Here is a 14124-nt window from a genome sequence, read left to right on the forward strand (position 1 = left end):
GAGCGATGCGTGTAGATCCCAGTGAAAGATGTCGCCAGCGTAAGAAAGTAGCCACGTGATCGAAACTCAGGAAACATGAAAAGATGATCAGTTTAGTTTAGTTTAGTGTCCAAATGTTTACTAGCGCTTCAGCTATTAAGCTATCTCGCACCGAAAGTCAAGATGAACATCACCATAAAGGTGGAAGGTCTCAATTATTCATCACCCACAAGGGGCGGAAGGTCTCAGATGTCCAGCCCGCTGAAGCTGGCTCGAAGGAAGCAGCGTTAAAGAGAAGGGAAATGTAAGGAATCCTGCCTACATAATAACTTAACCCCACAACTGAGACCTACAGTCAGACACCGCGAGCTCAGCGGTGGGGCGCTCAGGAACAATCCCCCTAGGAGCGCGAAATCCCATAGGACTTCTGACGAGCACAGACACCCGTCAGAAGTCCCCCCTGAGGGGGAAAAGATGATCAGAAATCCTATTTATCTGTGCCAATATACCTGCAACTGAGACCAGTAGCTAGCGGGCAATCACCTATAAAAGGTCACGTTGAACAAGAAAATGACGTATGTTGAAAAGGCTGAATTAATCATGCGGAATTGTGTTGATTTATCATGTTAAAAAGTTCATTCTCTATGATAATCACAAAGATAATTCTTGTTATGCGACCGTGACATATTATGTGTTACAGCCAAATGAATGTCATTGCAAGCTGGCATAAAACATATAAACTACGATAAGAAACGGAATAAATTAACTTATTTATTTTCAACTCATCATACTATAACAGATTTGAAAGACACTACTCTTCCTTACTCACTGGGACTTAAAATCTAAGTCAACATACATTGTCAGCAAGGAAATCAAAAATTAAAATTTTATCAAATATTAAGAAGTAACATAAATATCTCATTCTCCTAATAAACACACTTGCCGAGCAAAACTGGATACTGTGCATATTGTAAATAATATCAACCGCATTCACCGCTCTAGCGTAACTGCGTTTTCTAGTTTTACAATGCGAACTAAGTACATAGTCACGCCACTGATGCTAATAAATAGGCATCATAAATTGTAGCAAGCTTACACATGTTCAGGACACGCCACTCAAGGGCCAGTCCCTCAGGCGCTGTAATGTCTAGTGCGGCGGAAAAAAGTCGTCGGCAAAACGAACGATGCCGCGAGTCTGAGTTGCATTGGGACAAATTGAGTAACAATAAATAATATCATTTAAAGGCCATTTCTGTATTAACAGAAAAAAAGAACAGTTGTAACTTGACTATCACTTGCGCATTTGGCGAGTTGAAACGGTGAGAAATCTTCGCTGGTACGTTACAGATCCTCAAAAAACATTACAAAAGAAAGCCCAGAAACAGAAGCTGAGCACGGGCCTGACTAGGCCAGGGGCTACCGCAGCCGCGGGCACTTTGGATGAGAGACTAGCGCGTCACGCAGCACAGCTGCGGATACGGACTGAAACAGTCCGGACAGGACGGGAGTACACGAAATATTTATAGTCAAACTTCATTGCCATGAAGTATGACTGGATAATTAACTCACCATACATACTTAACTCACCATACCTAACTCATTGAGACGATTCTCTACCGGAACTGTTCTTCATTGGGTGTCGTTGCAAAACTTGAAAAGATTTTCAATCCAGTATATTATGTATTTCTCAGCTGGCATGGTTTGATGCTAACTCCTCAAATAATTATGCAATTTTTCACCTGACATGATGATTGTTGCAAGCCACAGTCTCAAGTTGTAACTAATTTCACTTTGTTTGAATAATTTAAACACACAATTTGTCCAGTCGCACTTGATGGTCTTTTTATTGCTCCAGGTTGTCGACCTCGGCCATTTCAGTGACGGTGTCGCCATTGATGTTGTAGCTCAGCATCAGCTTTAGCGACACGTTCACCTGCACACAGCACGGCAATCTTCAGCACAATTGATTGAAATCAACCATTTTCTGGTGACTACTAGTCGAAAAGTGGGAAATGAAAACAATTTTTTAATTAAAAACACTCTATAGTCTCCTCTGACGTCAGTCCACTCACCTGGTCGGGGTGGCAGCCTCCTCCTCTGACGGCAGTCCACTCACCTGGTCGGGGTGGCAGCATCCTCTGACGTCAGTCCACTTAACTGGTTGGGGTTGCAGCCTCCTCCTCTAACGTCAGTCCACTCGCCTGATTGGGGTGGCAGCCTCCTCCTCTGACGTCAGTCCACTCACCTGGTTGGGGTTGCAGCCTCCTCCTCTGACGTCAGTCCACTCGCCTGATAGGGGGGCATTTTGGGGGCGGAGGGCGGCAGAAGGAGGACGCGACAGGCGCGGGGCACGCACGCCTGCACGAGGTACTGCGTGAGGGGCGCGGCGCTCCTGCTCGTCGTGGTGAGCACGTAGACGCTCACATCGGCGCGGGGGGCGTTGAGCGTGTGGTGCAACGTCATGCTCACGGCACGCGTCTCTATGAGCGTCATCGGAGCGCGCGTGCCTGCGCAATACAATACAGGTTATTTTCAAGCATTACTGTCAGAACACGCGGAACTGTCTAAATGTGTGTTACTGTCAGAACACGCAGAACTGTCTAAATGTGTGTTACTGTCGGAACACGCGGAACTGTCAGAATGTTCGTTACTGTCAGGACACACGGAACTGTCTAAATGTGTGTTACTGTCAGGACACGCGTTACTGTCAGAATGTGCGTTACTGTCAAAATGTGCGTTACTGTCAAAATGTGCATTACTGTCAAAATGTGCATTACTGTCAAAATGTGCGTTACTGTCAGAACATGCGTTACTGTCAGAATGTGCGGTACTGTCAGAACACGCATTACTGTCAAAATGTGCGTTACTGTCAGAACACGCGTTACTGTCAAAATGTGCGTTACTGTCAGAACATGCGTTACTGTCAAAATGTGCGTTACTGTCAGAACACGCGTTACTGTCAAAATGTGCGTTACTGTCAGAACATGCGTTACTGCCAGAACATGCCTTCCAGTCAGAACACCCTTAACTGCTAATACATGTGTTACTCTTAGAACACGCAGTAAGTTCCAGATAAGAAGGAACATATCAGCAAAATCACGCCTGCATAGAAAGCCCATAGTTGGCCAATATTAGCGAAGTTTTGCTCACTCTAACCTGGCTGTATGGACTCTATGTCGACGCAGATGTCGGTTGGAGGCTTGACGTCCAGGAACTGTGCGCGAGAAAGTGAGCCCGTGTCGTAGTCGGCCTTCTTACCGCTTGGGTTGTCGCCATTCAAGAGACATTCTATGTTGCCATTCGCTAGTTTAATGCCAGAGTTACACGCCGCACTGCCATGACTGCTCCCTGAAATATTAGGCACAGCACGGCTGGTCTCGCCAGCGCATGCCGCACGTGGTCCAGTAACACCAGATGTATAATTATCCAGCACGCCAGAAATAATGGAATTCGAAGTTGCTTTTGATTCACTGGGAGCTAAGGAAACATTCTCCGAGGGCAGCTTGTGTTCTAAGACTTCACTGGAGCTCACGGGTGTTGGCTTGAGATCAAGAGGGCTACTTGAAGAAGTGGGCATAGAGGCAGGAGGGGCGCTGGCTTTCATTAGCTTCATTTGGTTCATGGAGAGCTTGGTGGGCGCAGAGAAGGAGTGGCCGAGCGACGTCTGGTTAGGCGGCAGCACAGACTGCAGCAGAGACGAGCTCAAGGCTGTCAGGGGGTCCACGTGCGAGATGCTCGGCTCTAGAATAAAGAGAATATTTTTATGGCGCATGTCACACTTGCAACTTATATTATTACTCAGCATTACTCCTAATTATTACCCCCAAGTGCTGCGAAAATTTATCTAACGGTATGCAAAAGACTATGAATAAATAAAAAAGTGTTATTGATACTTCAATTATAAATTAGAAGAGAACAATAAAACAGTCTCAGCAGAACCAGAGAAAACACAATCAAGGCATTATTTCAATGTTTAAACCGACTCTTTCGGAAAGGGAGGTCGTCCGAGAATACATTTTACGAGAATACGTTAATGAATTGCTCAAACAAGCGCATTGCAAGGCAAAGATTAGAATATAGGCACCAATATCACCTTAACAAATCTTAACCATCGGCACCTTCACAAATCTATTGATAATCAAGGCAATCAACATTCGAGTCTTCAATATGAGAGAATCCCCACGTATAAGCGCTGTTGTTTGTCTGGAGATAATAACAGTCGTTAAGTTTTGTACCTGGCGCGGTCTGGGGCGCAGTGACGGGGGTTGACAGAGGGATGAGAGGAGGGTCGAGCCCCTCAGCCGGGGAGGAGTGGTCTGGGGACCTCCCGTCAGGAGCGAGCTGTGCTACATCAAAACACGGGGGAGGCCCCGCCACTGAAGAGGACGTGGGACAGTCCAGCTCCTGCAGCAGCACTGCTGCACTGCATGGGGCTGAGGGGGTGGTGGGGGCGGGGGGAGCAGCAGGGAGGTCGTCAGCCAGGCCTGCGTATCATAGATACACACAACTTAAATACTAATCAAGTCAGATACAAATGGCGGATTCTAAACTAAATTTGAGCAGATCAATTCAGATTATGTTATATATTGTACAGGGTGGGCCAAAAGTCACAGACCCCTTTTATTTTTAATAACTTTTTATTTTATATTATATTTATTTTCCTAAAACTTTTTTCCCCAGATCCTGCAAATCAATTATGGAGATTTTCAGTACCGTCCAACGAACACAAATTGTAAAATTTTATTATCAAAATCAAGGCTCGATAATTCAAACCCAAAAGGAAAAGGTTTATGCCAGCAAGCCGCAATCATTACTGGCGCTACAGGAAAACATCACTAGAGAAATAACAGAAATATGCCCAGAAACTTTGGAAAAGGTAATGGCAGAGGTAATAGAAAGAGCAGCAATTTATGAAGCAGAAAATGGTAGACATGTGCATTTTTCACATTTAACTATAAAGTTTCTTAAGCTTACTAAAAGTAAATTTGTGATAAGAATACAATTGAATTTGTGATAAAAAATCTATTCCCTCCACCATAACTTTCCGATAATAAAATTTCATGCATATAACTATTAAAAAAAATTATTTAAAATTAAAATGGTTCAGTGTCTTTTGGCCCACCCTGTATATTCATCAGCTTATGGGGACTAATTCTTCATTTGATATCAGTAATATAAAGTTCTAACGTCTGGAATCAAATTTAAACAAGAGTTTAGAAATTGTTGCAGAAAGACAGTCCAGGAAATTGAGATTTCGCGACAACTTTCCATAAAATTGGTTAGCTGTCAAAAATAGACGCTTAGACGGACTTGCAATAAGCCCAGATCACCGCAGTTCTTTTCGTTAATTAGCACAATGAAGACTAGGGCAACCGTTGACATAAGTTTTAGGGCAGCTTTGAGAGGACAGGATTCATTTTATGAAAATTATTCAGGAACCGCGAAGACAACAAGGGTTCCGTAAAATGGGGTAACTTAGACCGGCGGGGTAACTTAGACCACTTTTCGTTTTCTTTACAAAAAACCCCAAAACTCAAAAACTATTTGACTTAGAAAAATTTTGTCAATGGGCATTAAAGGCCTAATACTGAGGCTACATAAAGCAATTTATGGTGAGTGAAGCTAGAGTATAGACCTGTATTTTGCATGTTTCAATTCAAGTTTAATTTAGCTAGTAAGAAAATGGCATCATTTATAAGAAAAAAAGTGGTCTAAGTTACCCCATTTTACGGTTCATTCCTTAATGTTCGATGAGATGTGTTGTCAATCATGTCGGCCAATCTGGAGACAAAATTTTGTCAATTCGTCATTTGCAGCTCGATCTAGGAATTCGTCCCAGCATTTTATTACAAATTATTTACTATATTATTTTTACTAGAGGTATATTATTAATTTTATCATTTTATATTATAATGTAGGTATATTAATATACTTTATTTTATTCGTCCCAGCTTGATTTTTATTTTATTTATTCTCCAATTTAGACGATGATTTGGTAAAACATTCTTCCTTACTTTCTATTAAAGAGACCCAATTGTTATACTGAATTTAATCTGCAATACGCAGGATCATCATAAAATAATGTAGCAACTGCCATCACAATATCCAGATAGATGTAGCGACTGCCATCACAATATACAGATAGATGTAGCAACTGCCATCACAATATACAGATAGATGTAGCGACTGTCATCACAATATCCGGATAAATCAAAAGATGGTGCAGCAACTGTTATCACAATATCAGGATCATCATAAAATAATGTAGCGACTGTCGTCACAATATCATCACAAAATAAATAAAGGCTCACCAGATCTTTGACTTACCGAACCTGCTGAGTTGCTCCTGCACGAGGTCAGCTGACGCGGCGCTGCTGCTCGTCTTGTGGGGGCTGGACAAATCCAGCAGCACCTCCCCGCTGTCTGCGCGACAAGCAGCGTGAATACAGCGTAAAATATTGTAAATACAGCGTAAAACCTTGTAAAAACAGCGTAAAATATTGTAAATATTGCATAAAACATTGTAAATACAGCGTAAACCTTGTAAATACAGCAAAAAACTTTGTAAAAACATACATGATATGATCACATAAACCGGTATGACAGCATGCACCAAAATTTCTAACTGTTGTCAACATTCACTCATTTTAAATGAAACTAATGACTGTTGAGGAAAAAACTACATTTAATATTTAAATACAGAAAGCATTTCATTAAGGAGAGAACCCAAGAAACTTGGGATAGCAAAGCCCGACGAAAATAGATATTCTTGTGCCCTCCTTGCCTCTTTAACGCATTCAGATTAGAGATGAACCGTTTAATGCGTGCTTCATGCTGGGAATAAATTCCAAATTTTATTATGAATATATTGCCAAGGTGAGGTGCGGGAGGTGCACCCGACGAAGGCTCACCTGAGGGGCGGGGCTGCGGGGGCGCCGAGGCAGCGGTGGGGGCGCGGGCCTGCAGCAGGAGGGCGTAGCGGCCCATCACCCGCGTCAGGTCCTCGTTGACGGCGATCATCTCTCCTGCAGAGATGGTGACACGCGTCAGAGACAGCGTCCTACACGCCGGCCAGAGATGGTGACACGTCAGAGACAGCGTCCAACATGCCAACCAGAGATGGTGACACGTCAGAGACAGCGTCCAACATGCCAACNTAATAGTCAGAGACAGCGTCCTACACGCCGGCCAGGGCAGGTAATAGTCAGAGACAGCGTCCTACACGCCGGCCAGGGCAGGTAATAGTCAGAGACAGCGTCCTACACGCCGGCCAGGGCAGGTAATAGTCAGAGACAGCGTCCTACACGCCGGCCAGGGCAGGTAATAGTCAGAGACAGCGTCCTACACGCCGGCCATGGCAGGTAATACGTCAGAGACAGCGTCTTACACGCCGGCCAGGGCAGTTTATGCAACCTTTTACACGTCAAACACAAAGTTCGACACGCACAACTCTGCGTTTAATGCGTCGCACGCAGCGTGTTACAACTCAGATGCTGTCCTATCCCCATGAGGCAATAAACACTAAAAAACTCAGGTAAGACAGTCAAACCGCGCGCCTAATACGTCAAGCAAAGAACTTTTCATCTGAAGGGTCATGTTTAGAAAGACAAACGTTGAGTTATGAACGTCAAACGAAGCCCTTTATTCGTCCAACTTAGCATTTATCACGAGTAATGTGGAGATATTGCTTCAGAAGTTCAGTCTATCATAACTCAGGTGTTCATTCAGCACATTATTAAGTGTTTAAACAAACTGAGCAGCTTATTTTGCCTCTAAATAAAGTAATACAATAAAATATATGTTCAGAGTTGTCTAACCGATATGTTCAGAAGCAGCGTCGGTGCTCTGCGCGATGGTCTGGTAGAGCGCACTGCGCAGGCGCGTGCAGGTCGCGTGCAGCTCAGCCATGAGCGACACGTGCGTCGAGTCACACGTACGTTGCTCGTGCTCACTCAACATCTCGTCCAGCACCTTGACGTTGTTGCGGGCCATCTCAAGCTGCACGCATCACTGAGCATCAACACTTAGGTAATATGACAGTTACTACATAGACATTACTTTTTATATGCTTGAGCTACGTGGCGTAATTTATACCAAAAAATTTTCAGTTTTAATGTTTGTATGTATCAATCTGTTTATGGCACCTTGATCAAGCACAGCAGTTTTTACATTGACAGGTCATATTAAGCAGAAGTTATATGTTGATGAAGAGGTCAGCCTCCATAAGGGTGTTGTTGGCACAATACTGTCACGGTGACCCTAGCACCATGAGCAGCACGGTACCTCCATAAGGATGTTGTGGCACAATACTGTCATGGTGACCCTAGCACCATGAGCTGCACGGTACCTCCATAAGGATGTTGTGGTACAATACTGTCACGGTGACACTAGCACCATGAGCAGCACGGTACCTCCATAAGGATGTTGTGGCACAATACTGTCACGGTGACCCTAGCACCATGAGCTGCACGGTACCTCCATAAGGATGTTGTGGTACAATACTGTCACGGTGACCCTAGCACCATGAGCTGCACGGTACCTCCATAAGGGTGTTGTTGGCGCGTTCCATGCGTCGCTGGTCGTCGCGCACCATGGCCTGGATGAGGGCGTTTGCTTTGTCCAGGTCCTCAGGCCGCTTGCTCTGCAGGAGGCGCTGCAGCTGCTGCGAGCGCTCAGAGTCTTCAATGGTCGAGCTCGCAGGGCGCGGCGTGGGCGTCGTGGCGAATAATGGACCGATGTAAGCTGGGTCCTCCTGCTCATAAATGATGGAGTGTGAGACGTGGTGAGTTGTTCATGTCGTGAGGAATGCATGAAATGCATGATTTATATCTTCATATCATCTGGACATAAAAGGTTCTTCTTCTGGATAAAGAAGAATTTTTCTCCGACAAGTAGATGTAGAATCGCCGAGTTTAAATAAGTTTACCATCAATTAAGGATTTGTAATCATGATTTAGGAGATTACAAACCATGGTGATTTAGGCTAAATGCTTCGACAATAAATCTACAATAAAATCTAGAGATACTCAATATAATGAACATTTTATTCATAATTATCTTAATGACTTGAAGAGAAGAGAGGGCAGCAATGATAAAACCTCTGAACACAGCAGTGCAGCTATGATGGAATTATCAATATACATTTTACTTCAATATTTGAAGGGTCAAAAATATTATCAGTAGCATTAGAGTGACACATGGACCCTAAAGACACCCCGGAGAGGACTCACCTTGACTACGCCTTGTTTCTTCAGCATATTATAAGCTTCAGCAATCTTTGGTTCTTCAGTGAGATCTCTGCTCCAGCAGTGCAGCAATTCAATGACTCTTGATTTAATCTCTGGCGAGGTCACCTGACCTGCAAATTTTGGTGACACCAGCTTGATCATCTCGTTGAGGAAGCGGAACTTGCCAATCTCCGCATGGAAGGCGGGACCGCAGTTCACAATACAGGCTTGGATCACCTGAAACAAATAATCTTAGGGCAATTAGACGATCAAATATTAAAAAGATCATCACAACAATTCTGACAACAAGAAATTTCAAGTCATGCAAGCTCCAGTGCAGATATGATACGAATTTTAAAATAAACTTAAAGGAAGCTCTGTAATGATCACATTCTTTCCAGAATTAACTAGTATAATCATTATTTTAAATTGTAACCTAAGAATTTTTGTAAATAAATGGTACAAAAGCAGCTGCATATCTTCAAGGGTAAAAATTTTCATTAAATCTACCTTTTCCAATTACTGAACGCCATTATCTTCTTGGAGTTTTTAGCATTAACTCATCCAAGTGACACATGCACGGTAGTCTGGGCCAAATGTATCAGTTTAAGCCACTTGGAATTGCACCCCAAACCCAAAGCCTATCATACCACGCTGGGCTGCTGGAACAGCTGGAACACTAGATGGCACAAAAAAAAAGTGGTTCCCTCAAACGAGGCACTAGACTCCGGCGTCTCGGAATAATTTTCTCGAAATGAACCGCGGGACGAGACGAGAAATTACCGGGACAAAAATAACGGGACAGAGGGTAAAATTTATCCCGGAATAAACGTATGAACCGGAACAAGACTCGTGTCCCGTACTTTAAAACTTGTGTCCCGGCAATTATGAAACGATATGAGACAGGTAGAAATGAAACGAGCATTCACGTAACGAGACGAGACATACCTTGAATATTCGAGACAAAACGAGACGTTCTGAGTGAGCGTATTAAGGAATAACATGTTAGCTCCTGATTGTTAACGAGCAGTTGCCGGTCATTTGCAGATGTGGCGACATTTAACTGCCAAACTAATTCGGTAGTTAAATTAGTTGGCAGATTTGGCTATGGATGGTTGAATATTGAGTGAATAATGTTGCTGTCCAGCCTTTAACCGCGCCTTACGCGAGAATTTTACGAGTTCAGTACGCGTTGCATAGGAGTTCAGGCGCGCATCGCTTGTAAATGAAACATTGTCACTAGGTAAGTCAGACAATTAGAAGACCATGGAGTCAGAGGCAATATTAGTCTATCAAGTCAACCGATGTCATCAGCAAGAACGGCCTCCTCCAGAAACTCTGAAACTACAAAATGGCATATAGTACGTGCAGGTGTTACACAACTTATCACAAGATACCTGACTCCAAATGGAAATAAATACAAGGGCTGTCACTTAAGACCCTGTTGCTGGACCATCTAGTGCTGACTGATGAGGGACCTAAACTAGCGGAAACTTAATTAAATTATGGACTTAATAAGACTTTATCACTGAAGATTTTTCTTTACTCTTCATCATGAGAAAATATATTTAATGTGCATTAAAGTACAACATTACAAAATGGAAAAATAAAAAATATGCAAATTTTCATTATAATTTTAATTTCCCTTGTCAAAAATAAGTGTCATGTTAAATAACGATATGCAGCAAAAATAATCCTAATTGCCAAGCCCACGATCGGAATTGTCAATGAATACGTCTCAAGTTTTAGTATATGTCTACAAACCAAGAACAAAGTCTACATCTCATCATTAAGTGGTTCGCCTCGTTATGTACCGTTATAAAATATATAAATTCTGGGAAATTTTAAACCTCTTATTTTAACTGCGACGTCTCATCTTGTCTTGGTATCATCCCGGAATTCCCATTGACTGATGAAAATTGTCCCGGTTTTTATTGTGAACCGGGACAAAGCTTCTTGTATCGTCTCGTCTCGATTGTAAAAAGTTCCAAAGGCAGGAGTCTACGAGGTACTTCCCTCATGCTTCTCATGCTAAGTAGAATCGATATCCACCCTACCCTTGTAACCAGTTATTTATAATTGGTTATAATAACTACTTATGTCAGCTAGCTATGTACATGAAATTAGTTAAGAGAGATGTGAGACATAATTGATGAGACCTCTTCATTTAGTATGAATCATTTTAACTAAATTTTCTCTTGGCTAAATAGAGCTAAAAGAAAAGAAAAATTTCAAGATTATGAAACAATTATTAAATTAGTTCCCTACTTTATCACTAGTTAAACAAAATTTCATGAAATTAAAAAATGTGGTAGGAGCTGACTCACTGAGAGTGCCTTCATAGCCTCACGCTGCTGAGGAGAGTGTATCTTGTGAGCAAGGATGCGTACTGCAACAGCTGAGGCAGGAACAGGATCTTGACACACGGCCTGAACAACTGCTTGCACCGAGTTGGGATCCTCATGCCGAACCAGAGGGTTTGTTGCATTCACTGTACAATGAGAAATAGCTTTTAAAGCAAAGAATCACCATAATTTATTTTAGACTTACATTATCATATACAATATCATAATAAATTATTACAATACCTTATATCAACACAATTTCTTCAGCACATATATCAAGAGATTTTGTGGCATGAATGTATGTATTCCTTATTCATGAAAACTAAGAGTTCAACAGTAAAATAGAATGCTAATCAATAATTAACATAATTGAATAGAAGTCTGAATCTTTGACAACAAGAAGAAACTCTCAATTGATAACATTTGTCAGAAGTTGACAGCAACAAATCAAGATGACACAAGTAAAGCTACTCACATATAAGGGCGTCAAGACCACTCTCCTGTAAGCTAGAACTCGCACCAAGCATCCTGTACAACTTTGCAGCTCATATCACAGGGCAAAGCACTTCAACACTACATGAAATAGAAAATAAGTGCAGTATTATCATCAAGGTTATTTTAGGATTAGGTAATTCATAAGAAAATTGCATGAGGGCAGGAAAACCTAAATGGCTTAAATGGTAACCTGTCATAAAAGGCAACCTATCTCCGTCAGGCCTGGTTTTTATTTGCAGATAAGTAACATTGCTTCTGCCAATTCTCAAATTATCCACTTATTGCTCCATACATTACTTTACTTACTCCATGCAAGAAATAAATGAGTGCACATGAAATTCAATTGTAAACAAGAGTACCAAAATTGATGATCTTTTCATTCATTTTGTATCTATTTGCATGATATTTTTACAAGCAATATCAGTACGTACCGTACCTTAATAAAATATTATAAAATGAAAATACGGTACATGCAGTGGACCCCACCTTACAAACTTAATTAATGCAGGAACTGAGAACTCATTTCATATACGTAGCAAATGTCATGATGCTGCCAATAAAATGCTTATTTTTTCATAAAGAAAACCTATTTTCCCATTAAAATTAATCAAAACGTCCATGTTAGGCATTCAAAAACTGACTTCTTTTTTGTATTCATAAATACCGTCAAACAGGGCAATAAGGGATGGTTTATAGTGTTTTTTGTTAATAACTTCTTACCATGAAACATTTCATAAGCAAGTTTGGGCTCATTTTAAAGCTCTTTGCAAGGGCTACTGTCTGGCATTTCTGAAAAATTCCATATATTTGTAAGGTGCCAGACACTAAATAAAAGCATCCGAATTACCCCTGGAAAGGGGGTAATTAGGGACACTTGAAATAAAAAGTTTTATTTTAAAACGTTTGAAGCATGCGGAGTGTACTCATCCATTACTAACAGTACTCTAAACTCTTCCTCTTCCTTTGTAGATGATGCATGTGTAGAATAAATGACATTGTCAGTGATTTTTATTTGTTTTTCCTTTAATGATAGGTTAATACCATATCCATTCATTACCATATTATTGATGCAATATTACCGTATCCAATAACATGCCATTGAGCATTTACAACAACCATGTCCACTGTAAGCTTCATATCAGCAGCCATATGGCATTTCATCTGTATCTGTAAGCTTACAGGACGGCTTGTAATTTTATACAATTTTAATTGGGTTAAGTGAATTCACTATAACAAAAAAAGATTGTAAAAACATACCTGAAACAGAAAGGAATATATTAGTGACAACCATAATATATTTTGGAGAAATAAATCATAGTTTAGGTTAATTACTTTTCATTCTATGTTGCCCGGTGCACAATCCGGGCAACATCACAATCTATGCACAATTTTGTGATGACCAATGATGCATTAACTTTTCATTGAGTGAATTTTTTCACTGAGCTAGGTAAATGTAATCAAAGTTTTTTGTTGGTAATTGATTTTTAGGTTTACTGGAGCTTTTGCCAACCAAGGTTCTATTGTAAATGCGTTTTTAGGGGTGTCCCTCATTACCCCGGGGGGTGTCCCCTATTACTCCCATTGTGTGGAAATGGCCACCGTTTCTTTTTGGAATGAGATATGCAAATTCCGTCAATCACGTTTGTAAGCCAACCCCTTTGTGCAACTTCCATGTAAGTAACATTTTTTAATAAGGCAAATATTTTTTTTACTACAGACCTCAGCAGAGGTACTTTTCTAAAATCACAGTTTTCGCACATTTTTTGGGGGGATTTTTACAGGTAGTAAACTTATGATTTCTTAATTTGCTTTATGCTACATAGATAGTAAAAATGTTTAACTTCATGAAACTATTTTTAGTTTTGCAATGATTTGATTGGTTTAGCAGCTAAAACATTTCTATGAAATGTGGGATGACTGTTTGGATTTACCCCACCCATCCCTTATTACCTCCTCTGATGGTAAAACTTTTATGATAAATTAGTAGCATAAATGCATACCTGTCTATTTCCTCACATTAGCAATCAATGTAAGGGGACTTTTATATATACACATTTGATACTGATAAGACTGAGGAT

The 14124-nt window shown here is 41.2% G+C and overlaps 1 protein-coding gene across 1 annotated transcript; it reads right to left on the reverse strand.

Annotated features, from left to right (window-relative positions):
• Positions 1–457: 457 nt before the first annotated feature.
• On the reverse strand, positions 458–12126 carry LOC108667027 (ADP-ribosylation factor-binding protein GGA1). The gene is made up of 12 exons (XM_018154009.2): positions 12027–12126; positions 11534–11697; positions 9210–9443; positions 8519–8731; positions 7797–7977; positions 6891–7004; positions 6307–6402; positions 4215–4463; positions 3136–3720; positions 2282–2486; positions 2225–2249; positions 458–1912 (listed from the first exon to the last, which is right to left on the reverse strand). The coding sequence occupies exons 1-12, from the start codon at positions 12076–12078 to the stop codon at positions 1823–1825; spliced, it is 2208 nt and encodes a 735-aa protein (XP_018009498.1). The 5' UTR covers positions 12079–12126; the 3' UTR covers positions 458–1822.
• Positions 12127–14124: the final 1998 nt, after the last annotated feature.

This window comes from Hyalella azteca, unplaced genomic scaffold (genome assembly GCF_000764305.2).
Source record: "Hyalella azteca isolate HAZT.00-mixed unplaced genomic scaffold, Hazt_2.0.2 contig12049, whole genome shotgun sequence".
NCBI lineage: Eukaryota > Metazoa > Arthropoda > Malacostraca > Amphipoda > Hyalellidae > Hyalella > Hyalella azteca.

What these genes read in the sequence shown, in the direction of transcription:
- LOC108667027 (XM_018154009.2), bottom strand. Translation starts at nt 12,078, where the DNA reads ATGCTTGGTGCGAGTTCTAGCTTACAGGAGAGTGGTCTTGACGCCCTT. An exon ending in CATAGAGTCCATACAGCCAG is followed by an intron (nt 2,487 to 3,135) that starts GTTAGAGTGAGC and finishes TGTATTGCGCAG; the next exon opens with GCACGCGCGCTCCGATGACG. An exon ending in CCGCCCTCCGCCCCCAAAAT is followed by an intron (nt 2,250 to 2,281) that starts GCCCCCCTATCA and finishes GACTGACGTCAG; the next exon opens with AGGAGGAGGCTGCAACCCCA.